Source organism: Saccostrea cucullata, unplaced genomic scaffold, assembly GCF_032062105.1.
Source record: "Saccostrea cucullata isolate Sc308-1 unplaced genomic scaffold, CSIRO_AGI_Scuc_v1 ctg91, whole genome shotgun sequence".
Taxonomy (NCBI): Eukaryota; Metazoa; Mollusca; class Bivalvia; order Ostreida; family Ostreidae; genus Saccostrea; species Saccostrea cuccullata.
In genome coordinates this window covers 97,541-117,908 of record NW_026930680.1, presented here as the reverse complement: position 1 = coordinate 117,908, position 20,368 = coordinate 97,541, and the positions used below count along the sequence as shown (strand labels likewise).

At 38.4% G+C, this 20,368-nt stretch overlaps 1 protein-coding gene across 1 annotated transcript in view; it reads right to left on the bottom strand.

Moving 5' to 3' along the window:
• The window catches only part of LOC134229589 (mucin-4-like), a 36,363-nt gene extending 16,257 nt beyond the window's left edge, over window positions 1–20,106 (bottom strand). Inside the window, exons 1-26 of the mRNA XM_062711338.1 lie at window positions 13,386–20,106; window positions 13,114–13,244; window positions 12,792–12,967; window positions 12,481–12,655; window positions 12,139–12,334; window positions 11,738–11,994; window positions 11,058–11,283; window positions 10,458–10,700; window positions 10,232–10,363; window positions 9,939–10,142; window positions 8,541–8,795; window positions 8,175–8,379; window positions 7,859–8,025; window positions 7,445–7,606; window positions 6,970–7,092; window positions 6,174–6,302; window positions 3,617–3,739; window positions 2,958–3,074; window positions 2,589–2,840; window positions 2,328–2,459; window positions 1,900–2,025; window positions 1,648–1,785; window positions 1,436–1,567; window positions 923–1,177; window positions 480–719; window positions 216–344 (exon numbers count right to left, since the gene is read on the bottom strand). Of these exons, the coding sequence (XP_062567322.1) occupies window positions 216–344; window positions 480–719; window positions 923–1,177; window positions 1,436–1,567; window positions 1,648–1,785; window positions 1,900–2,025; window positions 2,328–2,459; window positions 2,589–2,840; window positions 2,958–3,074; window positions 3,617–3,739; window positions 6,174–6,302; window positions 6,970–7,092; window positions 7,445–7,606; window positions 7,859–8,025; window positions 8,175–8,379; window positions 8,541–8,795; window positions 9,939–10,142; window positions 10,232–10,363; window positions 10,458–10,700; window positions 11,058–11,283; window positions 11,738–11,994; window positions 12,139–12,334; window positions 12,481–12,655; window positions 12,792–12,967; window positions 13,114–13,244; window positions 13,386–20,106 (11,146 nt within the window). The remainder of the gene's footprint in view (window positions 1–215; window positions 345–479; window positions 720–922; window positions 1,178–1,435; window positions 1,568–1,647; window positions 1,786–1,899; window positions 2,026–2,327; window positions 2,460–2,588; window positions 2,841–2,957; window positions 3,075–3,616; window positions 3,740–6,173; window positions 6,303–6,969; window positions 7,093–7,444; window positions 7,607–7,858; window positions 8,026–8,174; window positions 8,380–8,540; window positions 8,796–9,938; window positions 10,143–10,231; window positions 10,364–10,457; window positions 10,701–11,057; window positions 11,284–11,737; window positions 11,995–12,138; window positions 12,335–12,480; window positions 12,656–12,791; window positions 12,968–13,113; window positions 13,245–13,385) is intronic.
• Between the last annotated feature and the right edge of the window lie 262 nt (window positions 20,107–20,368).

Below are 20,368 nucleotides of genomic sequence, written 5' to 3'. Positions count from 1 at the left end.
AAAACTGCTATCTATCTGTCTATTTTGTGTTTTATGCCTTCAAGGATCCACTAAAATTATCAGTAGTGTACATGGTGTAATGCTCATAGGATGTCTTCTCCTTCAGCCGATTTCGTGCTTTCTTGTCTAGCCAAGGACCAATTTCCCCTGGTCCTCAAAAAAGCTTTAATTTTCTATTATATTAACATAATCTCATATATCAGAAAAATAGATACCGTCACATGATACCCCATCGGTGCTGTTCAAGCGGTACCCAGAATTACAGAAGCAATATTCTGATCCGTCCGCATTTACTCCACATTGCTGTGAGCAGTTGAAAGTAGTATTTGTACAAAAAGTTCGTGCTATAAAAGAAAAAGACACCAAACTCTTTATAAATTAGATATCGGTACATTTTATATTTATCATGCTGAATGATTCGAAACATTTTAATGAAAATGGTGAGTAATTAAGCTCGTCGTGTTCAGTTCTGTACTAACCATAACATGTAGTTCGTGATGTGGTGTTCAGAAGGAATCCAGCGTTACATAAACACCTGAAACTTCCGATTGTGTTACCGCATACTTGATCACAGGGATTCTCAGGGGCAGAGCACTCGTCATAATCCTCACATTCTGTACCTCTGACCAATCTAAATCCCGCCCTGCAACTACAGGTGTAACTTCCGGGAGTGTTTGTACAACTCTGACTACAGGGGTTGGTATCGCATTCGTTAATATCTGGAATGTAAGAAATTAAAAAAAAAATAATACATTACTATTTCAAAAGTGTAAAAATCATCTTAAATGAAGAAAGAAAAAATATAATATAGAGTTATTCTTTTTAAATAATGAAATATAAAAATAATTCGAATTGTCTATATCTATTATAAGCCTGTCTTTTTAAACGCAGATTTGATTTTTTTTTTCTTAAAATAATTAACCTGTGCAATTTCCTGGGGAGGTTTCATTATATCCGGTACCACATAAACATTTGTATGATCCCGGAGTGTTCTGACACACTTGATTGGCCCCTGTACACGGGTTACTAGCAGAACACTCGTCAATATCGGCATCACATTTGGCCCCGGCCCAGCCTGTTTTACATACACATCCAAGTACATTGTCACATTTGGAAGCACCAGCTCCACAATTACAAGGTGTTGCACAATTCTCTCCATAGTAAAATCCATCACACGCTGTAATTATTTAATGTAATTGTGTGTCAAAAAATCTTGTAAAACGCATTAGCACATCTAATTTTTTTTTTGAAAAGATGCTGAAATTTCTACATTTTTTATGCCTTTGTATTCATTTCCAGACAGACTTAAATTGCACGAAAATATTTTTATTCATTTACCCTCTACTTTTCTGGATTTAAAGAGTCTAGATTACCTAAAGACTTTTTGATGTGGTACATTTTCTATATAAAATCTAATATTTCAAATACGTCTTACTTGAACATGTTCTTCCATCGTTTTCTAAGGAATACCCTGTTGGACATGTACAATTATAGGACCCTGGGATGTTTACACACCTGTCCGGGAGAGAGCATTTGTTCTGTGTGGAATTCAGACATTCATTCACATCTGGAACATACCCAATATTGATAATACAAAATGTACTTATTATCACAATTAATAATCAATTAAATACTGCACAGACTTACCAATGCAAGATCGTTGATCCTGAGCATTTAGAACATAGCCCGCCTCACAGAAACAGTACCCTACGCTTTCGTTGTTTTGGTCTTGCTTGCAACCGTAACTACAGTTCAGGGAGGGAAACAGCGAACAGATGTCGGTAACTGAAGAACGATATTTAAAAATTAATATTATACATGAAGAGTGATAGATAAATTTAGAAATATTCCATTTCTTAAATTTCAGTATCTTATGACACAAGAGAAAACAGGCGTTACCTCTTTCACATGTCCTTCTGTCGTCCCCGAGAGCGAAACCAAACTGACAGTCACAGTTAAATCCGCCATCGACATTTGTACATATCTGAGAACAACCGTCAGAGCCAGCAGTACATTCGTCAAAGTCTTTAGGATTAAGTTTATGTTTTAGCAAATAATTTAAACACTGTTCTCAAATGTCAGTTTTAAAATGAATAAAAAAAACATCATCGTCAGTAACAGTTCGAGACTTCGTCATTTGCAGATGTATTCCTTAAGTCAAGAACATTTCTATAACCATTTAAGCATGTATTGTTCTTTACTTTCAAAAAATAATTTAAAAATTTGACTATCTGGAATATTATTTCTGAATCAATCCAGTTTCATGTTGATTAAAAATGCTAAAATTGCTAATAAAAATAGGAAACCAGAATGAACTTTTACTATACCTTGACATTCGTATGCGTTCTTCTGAATGTAGCCTGTTACACATTGACACGTATAACTACCCTCCGTGTTCTTACACGTAGAGGTGGAGGAGGTACAGTTGTTAGTTCCAGAGTTGGCACATTCATCGATGTCTAAAGAAGTAGTGCAATATAAAACATCACAAAATTCGTGTTTATATTGAGGACCGAATAAAAAAACCAGTGTACAAAATAAAAATTAACGGTACATTATTAGGGTTTTTTTAAATATTAGGTATATACCTATACAGTTTGTTTCATTTTTGACGAATCCTTCTCTACAGTTACAGGTGTAGGATCCCTGGAGATTCTGACATTCCTTGTCTGTACCACAGATTAATGGATTAACTGTACACTCGTCTATATCCTGATCACACTTAGTTCCCGTCCATCCGGACAGACAGACACACCCAGTAACTGGATCACACCTGTCCACCCCCGCACCACACTGACAAACCTTGGTACAGTTATCGCCATAATTTGGTGGAACGCATGCTGAAATATAAATAATAAAAATCAATATAAGATTTCAATTTTATTTTCAAGTTAGGCGACAAAATTCAATCTGAAAATAGGCAAAAATGAAAAATGACATTTTCTAATCCGTCTTACGTGAACATGATGTTTTATCTGAGTTGAGGGTGAAGCCAGCGAGACAGGAACATGTGAAGGATCCGATGGAATTGTCACATCCTTGACAGCAAATGTTGCTTTCGCATTCATCAATATCTAAGGTAATAGTAAAACTTTGTATTTGACACTACAAGAAGGTAGAAATTTACTTCCTGTAATTAATATTTAAACTATTTCCTCACAGCTTTTTCACAAAACTGTCTCTTACATACAGTACATTTAATGTATACAACCCCCAAACACATCTTTGTTAATCAACAATGACTGAAAGCATTAATTCACAATGACCAAGCATAATACAATGCAATTATAAACAATTCAACAGTGAACCATGCCATACACAATCGTCATAAACAGCAATCATTTATATTTAATATTACCTATTCTGTTTTCCTGAAGCTAATCATAATCTATGAAGTAAGATTTTTAAACTTACAAAGTTTTCATAAAATCAGTTATACACAATTCAAGGCGTTTTCCATCTATTCTCGCAGTCATTTTGTAATTTTATGATGGTCTTCCAATGGTATTGATATTTTTAATTTATCTATCAGTTAGACATCATTCATTTCATGATTTCAATTAATGCATTAACTTAATAATTATTTCAGTAAAAGAAATCTTCATTTATTTCGTACCTGTACAGTTTTCTCCGTTGGCATCAAGTCTATACCCTATGGGACAGACGCAGGCGAAGGTTCCAGTAGAGTTATCGCATGTGTATTCACAACTCAAGTTAGCAGCAGCACAGAGGTCCGTTACTAAGAAAAGATGAGAAACAGTATGTCGCAAACATTTCAATGATTATTGCATGATTATAACAAGAGGCCCACGGGCCTTATAGGTCACCTGAGGATCATGTAACAACTTTTGACAATTGAACTTATTTCGTGTTTTAAACCACAGGCCATGAAATTCATAATTTTGAAAGAGGCAGTATTGCTTATCATAATTATACACTTAGCATGCTTACTCTAGTTACTTAATACCAAGAAGCAGATCAGAGTAACAAAGAGAAAATGTACTTCCACTTTATAACCAGTTATGCACCTCACTCCAAAGGAACCACTAACCCTGGGGCCATTTATTTCAAAATTTTGGAAACTTTATCATAAAATTTATTTCATCATAAATGGTTGATTAATACCAAAACGAAGATTTCAAAGCATTAATTTATTTTCAGACTAAGTAACCCCCCACCCCTACCCCTGACTCAGGGACATAAAATTCACCGTATATTTCTAGATGCACCTTTTTTCATCATTATATATAAACTTAGATAATTGGCATAATTTAATACCCTGGAGCAAAGGAAAAGATTTTCAAAGAATTAATGTATTTTCAGTATATAATCAAAAGAGCCCCCCCCTAAAGCAAATGGCAGAACCCCTGATACAGGGGACATAATAAACCACAAATTTGGTTGAGGTGCCATTCTTGCTCATCATAACTATGTACTTTGTTTATTTAATACCCAGAAGCAGAGAAGAAGATTTTTAAATAATAAATGCATTTTCAATAGCGCCCAGCATTAACACCAGAACCCCTGACCCTGGGGCCATAAAATTCAAAATTTTGAAAGAGGCTCTCTTGGTCATCATAACAATGTATTTAGTTAGTTTATTTTATACCCAGGAGCAGAGAAGAAGATTTTCAAAGAATTAATGCATTTTCACTATATAATCAATAGAGCCCTGCCCTAACACCAGAACCCCTGACACTGGGGCCAAAACATTCACAATTTTGAAAGAGGCACTCTTGCTCATCATACCAATGTACTTAGTTAGTTTTTTAATACCCAGGAGCAGAAAAAAAATTCAAAGAATTAATTCATTTTCACTATGTAATTAATAGAGCCCCCCCCCCCCCCAACACCAGAGCTAAACTTGACCCTGGGGCCTTAAAATTAACAATTTTGAAAGAGGCACTCTTGCTCATCATAACAATGTACTTAGTTAGTTTATCGAATACACAGGAACAGAGAAGAAGATTTTCAAAAAAATTATGCATTTTCACTATATAATCAATGGAGCCCCACCCTTACACTAGAACCCCTGACCCTGGGGCCATAAAATTCACAAATCTGAAAGAGGCAATCTTGCTCATCATAACTATGTACTTAGTTTGTTTATTTGATACTCAGGAGCAGAGAAGAAGATTTTCAAAGAATTTATGCATTTTCACTATATAATCAATAGAGCCCCGCCCTATCACCAGAATCCCTGCCCATGGGGCCATAAAATTCTCAAATCTGAAAGAGGCACTCTTGCTCATCATAACTATGTACTTCATTCCTTTGTTTGATACCCAGGAGCAGAGAAGTAGATTTTCAAAGAATTTATGCATTTTCACTATATAATTAATAGAGCCCCGCCCTTACACCAGAACCCCTGACCCTGGGGCCATAAAATTCACAAATCTGAAAGAGGCACTCTTGCTCATCATATCTATGTACTTAGTTTGTTTATTTGATACCAAGGAGCAGAGAAGAAGATTTCAAAGAATTTATGCATTTTCTCTATATAATCAATAGAGCCCCGCCTTTACACTAGAAACCCTGACCATGGGGCCATAAAATTCACAAATCTGAAAGAGGCACTCTTGCTCATCATAACTATGTACTTAGTTTGTTTTTTTGATACCCAGGAGCAGAGGAGAAGATTTTCAAAGAATTTATGCATTTTCACTATATAATCAATAGAGCCCCACCCTAGCACTAGAACCCCTGACCCTGGCGCCATGAATTTCACAAATTTGGTAGAGAACTCAATGCTGATTACAATCATACCAACAATTTGACTGCTTGATGTCCAGGAGTAAAGAAGAAGATTTTTAAAGATTTCACTAATTTTAGTGGTTTTGGCCCCACCCCCAAGGCCCCAGGGGGGCAGGGACCATGAAATTCACAATTTTTGTTCCCCTTCACCCATACATGCTGTATGCCAAATTTGGTTGAATTTGGTTCAGTGGTTTCAGAGAAGAAGATGAAAATGTTCAAATGTTAACACACGACGCACGACGCACGACGACGGACGAAAACGGATAGCAATAGGTCACCTGAGTTTACTCAGGTGACCTAAAAATATACTAAAAATACTGAGCAACGTTTTAAACTGTCATCTTATACATTTTTATTTTAAAAGTTTATACTCTTGGCCATTTCTTTTCTAAAATTGTAGATAAGAGGCTTGATACCTAGTTTGGTACATGTTTTATTGTCGCTGTTAAGGGTATGTCCCACTACACAGGAACAGCTGAATGATCCAGGGGAGTTTATACATATCTGCTCACAGCCAGAGGTACTCTCAGTACATTCATCAATATCTGGAAATGTAGAAAATCCAAGGTCAGTGGAAAGAATGAGGTAATTATTGTAATTAAAACTTCATTCAAGCCTACTGCATAGTACAAGTAAGAATGAATTTTCGATTTTCGTATTCCTGTTACATTTTTTACTATGAAAATTTTTTAAAATATCAGTATGCCCATAATATATCTAGTTTTAGGCCTCTTTAAAACCGTTTGAAATCTAGGAGGTTCATGTGTCAATGTTTTCCAGAACGTTTGATTTAAGAAAAATACAAGTTAGATTTGAACTCTGCAACATTTGAATAAAATATTCTCAAATCAAAAATAGTGTCTGTAGCAAAAAAATGTCAGAGAAGATAAAAATAATGTCTTAAGTCTCTCGTATCCAACAAACCAAAAGTTGTGACAAACACAAACAATAAATGTTACGGGTGGTTTATTTTACATGCCTTTATATCCTTCAGTTACACATTGACTATAAATTGACTTATAAATGCAAATTCGGTAGGTTTTTAATGTGTTTAGCTAAAGAGGTGCATGAACTCAAATATCACAAGCAGTTTATCTTTATTTATTAAAAAAAATTATATTTCAATGTTTATTCAGTAAGGGTTATTACATTATGCCCCTTTTTTAATGATTACAATCGTTATATTTCTGTTGAGTAAACGTGAGTCCGCACCTTGGCACGTCTGACCGACTTTCCAATAGCCCTCTTTACAATTACACAGGTAGCTCCCCTCCGTGTTTTCACAATGCTGGGTGACGGAATCACAAGGGTTTGTAGTGTTACACTCGTTGATATCTGTAATAAAAAGGTTGCAGTTGATATAAATTAATATCTCTAAAATTACAATAATCACTATTCACTCATTAATACCTATAGTTAAAAATTACATTATATCTGCAATAAAAAGAGCATGGCCTTACACTCATTGAGTTATTTTTTTTTATAGAAAATGCTGTTACACTCATTTATATAACTGTAATAAAAATATTATTATTACATTTATTGATATCTTAAATAGAAAGATATAACGATTTATGGTGTTACACTTATTGAGATTTGTAATAAAAAGATATCATATAATTAACCAACTGATACAAAATTGTATCGACTTTAAAAAAGTTTTTAACAGAAATGTTGTGGCCTGTACCATCACATTTACTGCCCACTTCCTGGTATCCGGAGGGACAATCTGTACAATTGTATCCTCGACCCAGGGCTACTTCCTCCTGAGGGGTCAGGTCCGTACAGTTCCTCCCCAGAGCACAGGGATTCTGAAGGCAGGCGTCTTCATCGTTCTCACAGTCATCACCTTAGAATAAAACATTGATAGTATGGATACTATATCGAAAAAAAAATTGAAGAATCAGCGTGTCAAGTTTCTACATGGAAACGTCATTTTTCTGAGGTAATAATAATATTTGAATTCCTTTTAAGTATATCTTTTAAACAATTTTATTAAAGGATAATAGTTAATTAACCCTATGAAAGTTATTCCTCTTGTCAAAGAGTCAATGAACCTTAATTATGCTATGATCGTTAGACACAGCTTTCACTGCTTTACCATCATATCCTGTGTCACACACACAGACAGCCAGGTTAAACATGCTGCTAGAACTGGTTCTTGTACTATTGTAGTTACATGTTCCTTGGTTGCTACAACCACTACATAATATAATAGCGACATCTACCGGAGAGGCGGAAACATTCTTGTCATCAACCACAGTCACGCTAAAAGAAGAGGAATAGTGATACATTTGTCAATCTAAAACTCGTTAACATTTGCCATAAAAGTTCCTCTCAGAAAAAGGGGTAAAACATCCGAGACCACCAGACGGAGTTATATTTCCCTAAAAGTTAACATTACATAATATTTGTACCTGATGTTGACAACACCGGTGTCACTTGGTGTCCACGTTGCTATGCCGGAGCTGGTGTTAAGGTTGAACCCAGAGGCTGGCTCCTGGAGAATTTGGTAAGTGTATGTCCCGTCGTCTGAAGCATTGAACTTAATTTCTACAGGTTGATTCACTTCTGCCAAAATTTGATCGCCGCCTTCTAATTCTATATCTGGAGTTTCATTATCTGACCAAGGAAAATACAATAGATCCACATTTAGATCGATACATGTATCAGTACTAACTTTTTTCGAAAACATATTACAATTAAATACAATAAATACTAACTTAGCATATTTTGAAAAGTCTCCCTGTTATTATGATGATAAAATAAATCATAAGCATTACCTGCAGTTGCACTCTCCGTCTCGAAGTTATTCTGTTCACCTCCAGATGTTATTGCTAGCTCTTGATTTTTTGTTGCCAGGAAGTCAAATATACAAGACTGTGTAGCAGAGGCACCACCACAAGCTATGATGGACGCATTTCGTTCCTCTTCTGAAAATTCGTCAATGAAGAAGGGGACAAAATCGGGATGTGAGAAATCTGAATGCGAGTACCCAACGCCGTAGTGAAACAGTGACGTGCTCTCATTAACACTCCCTGTAATACGAAAATATTCAGTTAAATTAAATAGAATGGTTTGATTTTGAAGAGGAAGAATTTTGACAACAACAAAAGATGAAAATATATTTAATTTTTGAAAAATAGGTAGAAGATTAATTGGTTACTGTAATCACGACAAGATGTGAGTAGACCGTTAAACACGTATTTTCATTATGTGATCGTTGCATCTTTCTTAAAGTTCGATTCCTTTGATAAGAATTCCACTGCTTTTTTGAAGATGTCATGTTCTCCAAACTACGCCTGTGTTTACTCTGGGTTTTTTTTATTGAAATTATCATGATGAGAGATTGAAGTGTCTGGTAATACTACTCTTTGGGTTTCAACTCAACAGTTTGCATTCAAAAATTAAATCTTGACTTCTTACTTTATGTTGTTAATTCCAACGTTATTCTTTATTTTATTATTTCTTATCTATGTATTTATTTTATTGTTCATTCATTCATTTATTTTATTTATTTATTTATTTATTTATTTATTTATTTATTTATTTATTTCGGCCTTAACCGTAATTTTTTAAGTTGGCCTTTTTCTGTTAATTCAATCTTCGCAATTTTAAAGTTTAAATTGGTTTTCTAATTGTCAACCTAAAAGTTAGAAGAACCATTTTTTATGATAAAAAAGCCAAGCCTAGACTTAGAATCACTGCATTGAAAAAAACAAGATTCATGTTGGAATAACTTATTAGACCTTACAAAAATTACGAAGCACGAATTACATTTGCTTCCACAGTTTAAAGAGTTAAAGACAAGAATTTTAAAGACGCTATATGCGTTATCAAAATACGTATTTTTCAGGCTTCGTCTCACTATGGAACGCAAGACTATAGCTGTGGGCTTGAAATCTTATGACAAACATGCAAAAAGTCCACTTGTTAAATTCAGGTCTCAAGGTGATTTCACTTGCAACACATGACCAACTTATATTTATTGTCAAATAGTTACAAATTTCACAACTTTGGTATTTATAAAATCAATTTTCATGAATATTTCTTTTTCACAATATTTAAGACCGCTGCAAAAAAGACGCGTTAAATGGAAAGGAAACGACTGGTCACTATACTCATCCTTTGTATTTTATCCATATTCCATTTATATGATAAACTTTATATTTGTAACTTACAGATTTGTCCGAAATTATGGTAGATTTTCCTCTCTGTGTCTACTTTGTCCCCTGTAAGTAAGGTGCCGTTTGGCAGTACGAAGTCGTTGTTTTTATCCCCATCAAAGTTCCCCATAAGTCCACTAATGTTTCCCCTGTAGTCCTCGCTGACCACGCTCTCACAGGTTAGAAATCCCACACCTTTACTGATAGTCAGTGAAACAGCTAAAACGACAAGTACACCAATATAATAAAAGACAAGCTTTTTCCTTTCTTGATTGAATTAAGCATTGTTGAATCAGATGAATACGTACAACTTTGTAAAAATGTAGCGGTAACAGTTTCGTTTTCCCTGGAAATTGAAATATCATCCGTGAGAAAGGAGAATTCTGGATCGTTGTCGAATTCAAGTGTCAAGTCGCGTCCATTTCCACGAATATACATTTCTGCAAATAATTTTTGTTCATATCAGTTTAAGTTGAATTTATAAAACTTGATTGAACATTTATTATTGATTATTTATTTTCCTGCAATACTTACTATTCCTGTTTCTAGACAGTTCCACCTGGAACGAAGCATTGGAATGATCTTTGGCTGCAAATCCACTGAAAATTGTGGCGTTGATTTTAGTTCCATTAGCGGAAAGGGCCAGATCAGTCCGCCCCTGGAGTTCAAACTGAGATCCCCCTACATCACCCTTCATCATGATGTATTCACCGTAGCCGTTAAAGGTGTATTGACCGCCATCCAGTGTAGCAACATGGGGGTCACCCCAAAACCAACCTATCGAGAAAAAGTAAGAAATAATGTACATTAATTTTTTACATAAATGTATCATGTTTGTTAATATGATATTTATGTATATATTACCAGGGTATATTGATTATCTGTTTAGAAGTAAATTATATAAACAGAAAAATATATTTCAAATGCTTTAATTGTCTAATTCAAAATAAAGCAGACATGGTCAGATAGAAGATGTAAACCTGTCTATTCCGAAGTCGACCAACATTCTTAAAACATGTAAAATTTACATTTCGCGGTGATTTTAATTCGTTGGTCTCTTCATACATCGAAAATAACGAAAATTAAACCCCCTCTAAAATAAGTGAATTCACAATTATTAATGATAATACGCACTAGGCCTAGATCGTGCTCTCCGGTAACACCGTGTCCTGGGTCTGACGTCATAGTACCAGTCACAGTGTCCTGAATTACAGCAGGTTCTCTTGGCATCAAAATCATTGAGGTAATACTGTCTCCTTAAGCGAAATGGACTGTATTGCAGAAGACTACCGGCAGCTGGAATAGCGAATGTGCGGGCGCCACGGGCTCTTCCACGCCAATTCATAGGGTAACAGCATTCCTACAGTGAGTATTTGAAAAGAATATTTTAAACATCCTTAACCATTGGGTTTAATTGAAACATTTTGATGTATATTTATGTTAAGCATAGATGTTTCCATAAATATCTTTATATGGAATTTGTCGTATAAATTTTGAATTTACCGGGGTCAGTAATTACGAAATTTACAACATGACTACTAGTAACCGGTATTTGTATTTACTGCCACCCGGTAAATTCAAAATTTACAACACGACAAATCTTTATATGATTATTTAGGCCTACATACTTGTCATATATGTCATGTATATGTAAGACTCTTTTCTATTATGTATTTGACACATCTAGATAAGTTATTGTATTTATAAGACGTCTCCAATCAAATATATACAATTATATTATGTTTAAAAAGTACAAGACAATTGAAAATGTGAAAAACGCAATTAATTTCTGTCTTCACAACCATAAAACTTACAGTGCTTTCCGGTGAGGTAAGTGAAGCGTAGCAGATGACGTTGTTCTCCAGGTCAACTCTATTGAACCTAAACATGGGAGTTAATCTCAGCAGACGACTGCTACATGGACACTGGTATCTACTCCAGGATCTCAGGCGTTTGAGGCGTGTGTCGACTCCACGCAGTTTGTTTTCTATGTACCAGTTAAAGCATTTTTTCTCCTCTAGATTTTCGGACACTTCACTTGTCATCTTGTAGATCCAGAAGCCATTTAATTCTAGATAAGAATAGATTCTTATCGTTAAATTTATATCTCTTTTTCCATCAAACTTATAAGGAAATCTCCATGGAATGTATAATTTTTTTTAATTAAGTTCGATTTTAAATACTTTTAGTGTTATATATGTAGAAATCACATTACCTGAATTTCCTTGGATCCTACTCATTTTGAAAGCTCCATTTTGGTTGCTATAGGAATTGCTAGTGTAAATTCCTTTGTAACGGTATCCAATGGAAATTTTAAAGTTAGTTTTGGGAGTAATATCTACATCCATATAGTTGAATACAACAAATGTATTTTCACCGTCTGTGATCAAAAGACTTTGGAAAGTCACTTTCTGTAAAAAGAATTATTATAAAGTCATCTTCATCCGAAGTCTTAAAAAATTCAACTTTAAAACAGATTTAGTAAATGTTTATGAATTTGGATCAGTTCGAAATTATTTTGTTCTGTCTTTCCTTTTTTGGCTAAAACTGAATTCACATTTGACCTTCCATTTATACATCTTGATCTTACTTTTGATTGGTCGCCGAAAATATTCATTTTGTACCAAGTTGCTTTGACTACCCAGATAGAATCAAAATTGGGAAAATCCTTAAAGTAAGTTTTCACGATCTTGTTAGCTCTGTCAAGCATGGTCTGGGAATAATCATCACCTCTGTAATTAAATACATTTAATTTAATTTATCTACCAAAATAATTATGGTATTCAAACTCAGTAGCTTAATAATTTTTAGAAAGATGTGATCACTGTTTAATTGCTCTTTTGAACCATCGGGCGTATCTGTTCTTACTTCTTATAACCTCTGTAGTAAACTTTTCCATCATCCACATTCAGGTTTGAGTTTCCTATCAGATCTGTCCAATATGGACACAGGATTTTACGCCTGCTTGTTGTGTAGGAAGAGAGATCTTGAACAGAGATGCTATTGTAACTTTCACCTAATCCTATTATTCCATTTGTTCCAATCTAAATAAGAAATCGACAAAATGTACAAACTGTATTTTTCTTCAAATATTTGAATCGTCTAGATTATTATTTCTTCACTTTAGCATCCTAGTTAATTTTGTTTTTGAATAATAGACAGTTTGAATTTGAAAAAAGAAAATCGCTACCTTTGCGAATGTAAATTTTCCCTCTGAGCCATCACCAACAGAAACTCTTGTAGGAGCAGACAAAGTCACGCCTACATTGTCATCTCCAGTGAGAATAAAGTCAGATTCGGTAGATCCAAATGGGAAAGGTTCTGTCACAATTAATTGAAATTCATACTTTTGATACAATATATAAGGGATAAAGAAAGAACTAATGCAAAATAATAATGGAAAAAATGTTTCAGTTTCAAATAAACAAATGTAATGATAACATTAAAACAAGTCGATTTTACCGTTTACATTTGCAGCTGCTTCTGTAGAAGTTTTTGTCGCCTCCGTAGTTGACACTATTGGAGCCTCAGTTGTGGTAGTTGCGTCTGCTGTTGTTGTTGCACCTTCTGTTGAGGTTGCAGCCTCTGTTGTTGTTGCAGCCTCTGTTGTTGTTGCAGCATCTGTTGTTGGTACAGTCTCTGTTGTTTGTACAGTCTCTGTTGATGTTGCTGCTGCTTCTGTTGTAGTAATTGCCTCTTTTGTTGTTGTTGCAGCCTCAGTTGTTGCGGTTTCTGTTGTTGTTGCTGACATTGTTGTTGCAGGTTCTGATGTTGTTGTAGCTGCCTCTGTAGTTATTGTTGTAAAAACTATTGTTGTTTTAGCTGCCTCTGTTGTTGTTGCTGCTACCTCTGTAGTTGTTTCAGTATCTGTTGTTGTTTCAGACTTTGTAGTTGTGGCAGCTTCTGTTGTTGTTATCACAGCCTCTGTAGTTGTAGGAGCTTCTGTTGTTGTTGTAGCGACCTCTGTTGTACTAACAACCTCTGTATTTGTGGGAGCTTCTGTTGTTGTAGTCAGAGTCTCTGTTAAAGTTGCAGACTCTGTTGTTGTTGAAACCTTTGTTGTTGTCGCAGACTCTGTTGTGGTTACAGCTTCTGTTGTTGTTGTTGTTGTTGCAACCTCTGTTGTCGTGGCAGCTTCTATTGTTGTCGCAGATACTGTAGTTGTGACAGTTTCTGTTGTTGTTGTAGCAGCCTCTGTTGTAGTTACAGCCTCTGTTCTTGTGGCAGATCCTGTTGTTGTTGCAGCCTCTGTAGTTGTGGCAGCTTCTGTAGTTGCTGTCGCAGCCTCTGTTGTTGTTGTTGCAGCCTCTGTAGTTGTGCCAGCTTCTGTAGATGCTGTCGCAGCCTCTGTAGTTGTAGCAGATTCTGTTGTTAATGAAGTAGCCTCTGAAGTAGTCGCAGCCTCTGTGTTTGTGGCCGCTTCAGTAGTTGTTGTCGCCGCCTCTGTAGTTGTGGCAGCCTCTGTTGATGTTATTGCAGCCTTGGTTGTAGTAACAACCTCTGCAGTTGTGACAACCTCTGTTGTTGTTGCAGCGTTTGTAGTTGTTGCAGCCTCTGTTGTTGCTGTTGCAGCCTCTGTTGTTGTTGCAGCCTCTGTAGTTGTGGCAGCCTCTCTTGTTGTGGTAGCTTCTGTTGTTATTGTTGCAGCCTCTGTTGTTGTTGTCACAACTTCTGTAGATGTGACAGATTCTGTAGTTGTTTTAGCAGCCTCTGTAGATGTGACAGCTTCTGTACTAGTTGTTGCAGCCTCTGTAGTTGTTGCAGCTTCTGTACTAGTTGTTGCAGCTTCGGTAGTTGTGGCAGCTTCTGTTGTTGTTGTATGGGCCTCTATTGTTGTTGCAGCCTCTGTAGTTGTGGCAGCTTCTCTTGTTGTTACAGCCTCTGTTGTTGTTGCAGCTTCTGTTGTTGTGACAGATTCTGATGTTGTTGTCACAGCCTCTGTAGTTGTGGCGGATTCTGTTGTTGTTGTTATTGCAGCCTCTGTTGTTGTTGTTGCAGTCTCTGTTGTTGTTGCAGCCTCTGTTGTGGTTGCAGCCTCAGTATTTGTGACAGCCTCTGTTGTTGTTTCAGACTCTGTTGTTGTTGCAGCCTCTGTAGTTGTGGCAGCCGCTGATGTTGTCACAGCCTCTGTAGTTGTGAAGGATTCTGTTGTTGTTGCAGCCTCTGTTGTTGTCACAGCTTCTGTAGTTGTTGCCGCTTCTGTAGTTGTTGCAGCTTCTGTAGTTATTGTTGCAGGCTCTGTAGTTGTGGGAGCCTCTGTTGTTGTTGCTGCCTCTGTAGTTGTGGCAGCTTCTGTTGTTGTTGTTGCAGCCTCTGTTGTTGTTGCAGCAGCCTCTGTAGTTGTGGCAGCTTCTGTTGTTGTTGTTGCAGCCTCTGTAGTTGTGGCAGTTTCTGTTGTTGTTGTTGTTGTTGCAGCCTCTGTAGTTGTTGTAGCAGCCTCTGTTGTTGTGGCAGCTTCTGCTGTTGTTGTTGCAGCCTCTGTTGTTGTTGCAGCCTCTGTAGCTGTGGCATTTTCTGCTGTTGTTGCAGCCTCTGTTGTTGTTGCAGACTCTGTAGTTGTAGCAGCCTCTGTAGTTGTTGTAGCAGCCTCTGTTGTTGTGGCAGCTTCTGCTGTTGTTGTTGCTGCCTCTGTTGTTGTTGCAGCCTCTGTAGTTGTTGCAGTTTCTGTTGTTGTTGTTGCAGCCTCTGTTGTTGTTGCAGACTCTGTAGTTGTAGCAGCCTCTGTAGTTGTTGTAGCAGCCTCTGTAGTTGTAGCAGCTTCTGTTGATGATGTTGCAGCCTCTGTTGTTATTGCAGCCTCTGTAGTTGTGGCAGTTTCTGTTGTTGTTGCAGCCTCTGTTGTTGTTGCAGACTCTGTAGTTGTAGCAGCCTCTGTAGTTGTTGTAGCAGCCTCTGTAGTTGTAGCAGCTTCTGTTGATGTTGTCGCAGCCTCTGTTGTTGTTGCAGCCTCTGTAGTTGTGGCAGCTTCTGTTGTTGTTGTTTGGGACTCTGTTGTTGTTGCAGCTTCAGTAGTAGTGGCAGCTTCTGTTGTTGTTGTCGCAGCCTCTGTTGTTGTTGCAGTCTCTGTAGTTGTGGCAGTTTCTGTTGTTGTTGTTGCTGCCTCTGTTGTTGTTGTTGCAGCCTCTGTAGTTGTAGCAGGCTCTGTAGTTGTTGTAGCAGCCTCTGTAGTTGTGGCAGTTTCTGTTGTTGTTGCAGCCTCTGTTGTTGTTGCAGCCTCTGTAGTTGTGGCAGTTTCTGTTATTGTTGTTGCAGCCTCTGTTGTTGTTGCAGCCTCTGTAGTTGTAGCAGACTCTGTAGTTGTAGCAGCCTCTGTAGTTGTAGCAGCTTCTGTTGATGTTGTTGCAGCCTGTGTTGTTGTTGCAGCCTGTGTTGTTGTTGTTGCCTCTGTAGTTGTAGCAGCTTCTGTTGTTGTGGCAGCTTCTGTAAATGTGGCAGCTTCTGTTGTTGTTGTGGCAGTTTCTGTTGTTGTTGTTGCAGCCTCTGTAGTTGTAGCAGGCTCTGTAGTTGTTGTAGCAGCCTCTGTAGTTGTGGCAGTTTCTGTTGTTGTTGTTGCAGCCTCTGTTGCTGTAGCAGCTTCTGTAGTTGTGGCAGCCTCTGTTGTTGTAGCAGCCTCTGTTATTGTTATTGCAGTCTCTGTAGTTGTGGCAGCATCTGTTGATGTTGCAGCCTCTGTTGTTGTGGCAGTTTCTATTGTTGTTTGAGCCTCTGTAGTTGTTGTAGCAGCCTCTGTAGTTGTGGCAGCTTCTGTTGTTGTTGTTGATGCAGCCTCTGTTGTTGTTGCAGTCTCTGTAGTTGTGGCAGTTTCTGTTGTTGTTGTTGCTGCCTCTGTTGTTGTTGTTGCAGCCTCTGTAGTTGTAGCAGGCTCTGTAGTTGTTGTAGCAGCCTGTGTAGTTGTGGCAGCTTCTGTAGTTGTTGTTGCAGCCTCTGTTGTGGTTGCAGCCTCTGTAGTTGTGGCAACTTCTGTTGTAGTTGTGTGAGCCTCTGTTGTTGTTGCAGCCTCTGTAGTTGTAGCAGACTCTGTAGTTGTAGCAGCCTCTGTAGTTGTAGCAGCTTCTGTTGATGTTGTTGCAGCCTGTGTTGTTGTTGCAGCCTGTGTTGTTGTTGTTGCCTCTGTAGTTGTAGCAGCTTCTGTTGTTGTGGCAGCTTCTGTAAATGTGGCAGCTTCTGTTGTTGTTGTGGCAGTTTCTGTTGTTGTTGTTGCAGCCTCTGTAGTTGTAGCAGGCTCTGTAGTTGTTGTAGCAGCCTCTGTAGTTGTGGCAGTTTCTGTTGTTGTTGTTGCAGCCTCTGTTGCTGTAGCAGCTTCTGTAGTTGTGGCAGCCTCTGTTGTTGTAGCAGCCTCTGTTATTGTTGTTGCAGTCTCTGTAGTTGTGGAAGCTTCTGTTGTTGTTGTTGCAGCCTCTGTTGGTGTTGCAGCCTCTGTTGTTGTAGCAGCCTCTGTTGCTGTTGTGGCAGCTTCTGCTGTTGTTGTTGCAGCCTCTGTTGTTGTAGCAGCCTCTGTAGTTGTTGTAGCAGCCTCTGTAGTTGTGGCAACTTCTGTTGTTGTTGTTACAGCCTCTGTTGTTGTCGCAGCCTGTATAGTTGTGGCAGCTTCTGTTGTTGTTGTTGCAAACTCTGTAGTTGTTGCAGCTTCTGTAGTTATTGTAGCAGCCTCTGTTGTTGTGGCAACTTCTGTTGTTGTTGTTTGAGCCTCTGTTGTAGTTGCAGCCTCTGTTGTTGTTGCAACCTCTGTAATTGTGGCAGCTTCTGTTGTTGTTATTGCAGCCTCTTTTGTTGTTGCAGCCACTGTTGTAGTTGCAGCTTCTGTAGTTGTTTGGGCCTCTGTGGTTGTGGCAGCTTCTGTTGTTGTTGTTGCAGCCTCTGTTGTTGTTGCAGCCTCTGTAGTTGTTGCAGCCTCTGTAGTTGTGGCAGCTTCTGTTGTTGTTGTCAGAGCCTCTATTGTTGTTGCAGCCTCTGTTGTTGTGGCAGCTTCTGTAGTTGTTGTTGCAGCCTCTGTAGTTGTGGCAGCTCCTGTTGTTGTTACAGCCTCTGTTATTAATGCAGCCTCTGTTGTTGTCACAGCTTCTGTTGTTGTGACAATTTCTGATGTTGTTGTCACAGCTTCTGCAGTTGTTGTCGCAGCTTCCGTTGTTGTCGGTTCCTCTGTAGTTGTGGCAGATTCTGTTGTTGTAGTCGGAGCCACTGTTGTAGTTGCAGCTTCTGTAGTTGTGGGAGATTCTAATATTGTTGTCGCAGCCTCTGTAGTTGTGGCAGCTTCTGTTGTAGTTGTCAGAGCCTCTGTAGTTGTGACAGCTTCTGTTGTTGTCGGAGCCTCTGTAGTTGTGGCAGCCTCTGTTGTTGTAGTCAGAGCCACTGTTGTAGTTGCAGCCTCTGTTGTTGTCGCAACTTCTGTTGTTGTGACAGATTCTGATGTTGTTGTCACAGCCTCTGTAGTTGTGACAGCTTGTGTTGTTGTCGGAGCCTCTGTAGTTGTGGCAGATTCTGTTGTTGTTGTCAGAGCCACTGTTGTAGTTGCTGCTTCTGTAGTTGTGGCAGGTTCTATAGTTGTTGTCGCAGCCTCAGTACTTGTGGCAGCTTCTGTTGTAGTTGTCGGAACCTCTGTTGTTGTCACAGCCTCTGTGGTTGTGGCAGCTTCTGTTATTGTTGCAGCCTCTGTTGTAGATGCAGCCTCTGTTGTTGTGGCAGCTTCTGTAGTTGCTGTTGCAGCTTCTGTAGTTGTTGCAGCCTCTGAAGTTGTTGTTGCAGCCTCTGTAGTTGTGGCAGCTTCTGTTGTTGTTGTTTGGGTCTCTGTTGTTGTTGCAGCCTCTGTAGTTGTTGCAGCCTCTGTTGTTGTTGTTGCAGCCTCTGTTGTTGTTGCAGCCTCTGTAGTTGTGGCAGCTTCTGTTGTTGTTGTTGTCACAGCCTCTGTAGATGTGACAGCTTCTGTAGTTGTTGTAGCAGCCTCTGTAGTTGTGGCAGCTACTGTTGTTGTTACAGCCTCTGTTGTTGTTGCAGCCTCTGTTGTTGTCGCAGCTTCTGTTGTTATGACAGATTCTGATGTTGTTGTCACAGCCTCTGTAGTTGTGACAGCTTCTGTTGTTGTCAGAGCCTCGGTAGTTGTTTCAGCTTCTGTTGTTGTTGGAGCCACTGTTGTAGTTGCAGCCTCTGTAGTTATTGTTGCAGCCTCTGTAGTTGTGGCAGCTTCTGTTGTAGTTGTCAGAGCCTCTGTTGTTGTCGCAGCCTCTGTAGTTGTGGCTGCCTCTGTGGTTGTGACACCCTCTGTTGTTGTTGCTGCCTCTGTTGTCGTGGAAGCTTCTATAGTTGTTGTTGCTGCCTCTGTGGTTGTTGCAGCCTCTGTTGTTGTCGCAGCCTCTGTAGTTGTGGCAGCTTCTGTTGTTGTTGCAGCCTCTGTTGTAGATGCAGTGTCTGTGGTTGTTGCAGCCTCTGTTGTTGTCGCAGCCTCTATAGTTGTGACAGCTTCTGTAGTTGTTGTCGTAGCCTCTGTTGTTGTGGCAGATTCTGTTGTTGTTGTTGCAGTCTCTGTTGTAGATGCAACCTCTGTGGTTGTGCCAGCTTCTGTTGTTGTCGTAGCAGCCTCTGTAGTAGTTGCAGCTTCTGAGGTTGTTGAGATTTCTATGGTTGTAGCAGCCTCTGTTGTTGTTGCAATCTCTGTTGTAGTTGTTACAGACTCTGTTGTCGTTGCTGCCTCTGCTGTTGTGGTTGTGGCTTCTGTTGTTGTTGCTTCTTCTGTTGTTGTGGTTGCAGGGTCTGTTGTTGTTGAAGCTTCTGTTGTGGTTGCAGCCTCTGTTGTGGTTGTAATTGTCTCTGTTGTTGTTGCTGCTGCTGCATCTGTAGTAGTTACAGTGTATGTTGTGGTTCCATCCTGAGTTGTTGTTGTAGCTGCCTCTGTTGTTGTTTCAGCCTCTGTTGTTGTTGTCGCCGCTTCTGTTGTTGTTGCTGTTGAAGTCTCTGTTTCTGCTTGAGTTGTTGTAACTACGTCAGTTGTTGTTTCATCTTCAGTTGTGGTTGCGTCTGTGGTTGTGACATTGAGTGTTTCAGTTGTGGTTGCCGCCTCAGAAGTTGATGTTACTGTTATCTCCTCGTCAGTAGTTGTTAATTCACTTGTTAATGCTTCTGTTGTGGTAGAACTTGTTATGTCTTGAGGTAGATTTAAAAGCAATAAGGCCAAAAGAAAAGGAGTCCTCATTTTCTGTAGACAAAAAATAAAATCAATTAAATATCATTAATGTATATTAAAAACCAGTATTTTTTGTGTGCATAAAGGTTATTCGATCAAAACAGTACCATTTGACACCAGGATTTTTTTTCCTTTTGTATGCATTCTTTAAAACCCGGAATATTCATTTATTTGTGTCCGGAATCATGGGATATTCATTTTTTAATCTACGACATGTTTTCTGATTTAAAATATACAAGTGGATGAATGTACAAGAGATAATTAACTTTAA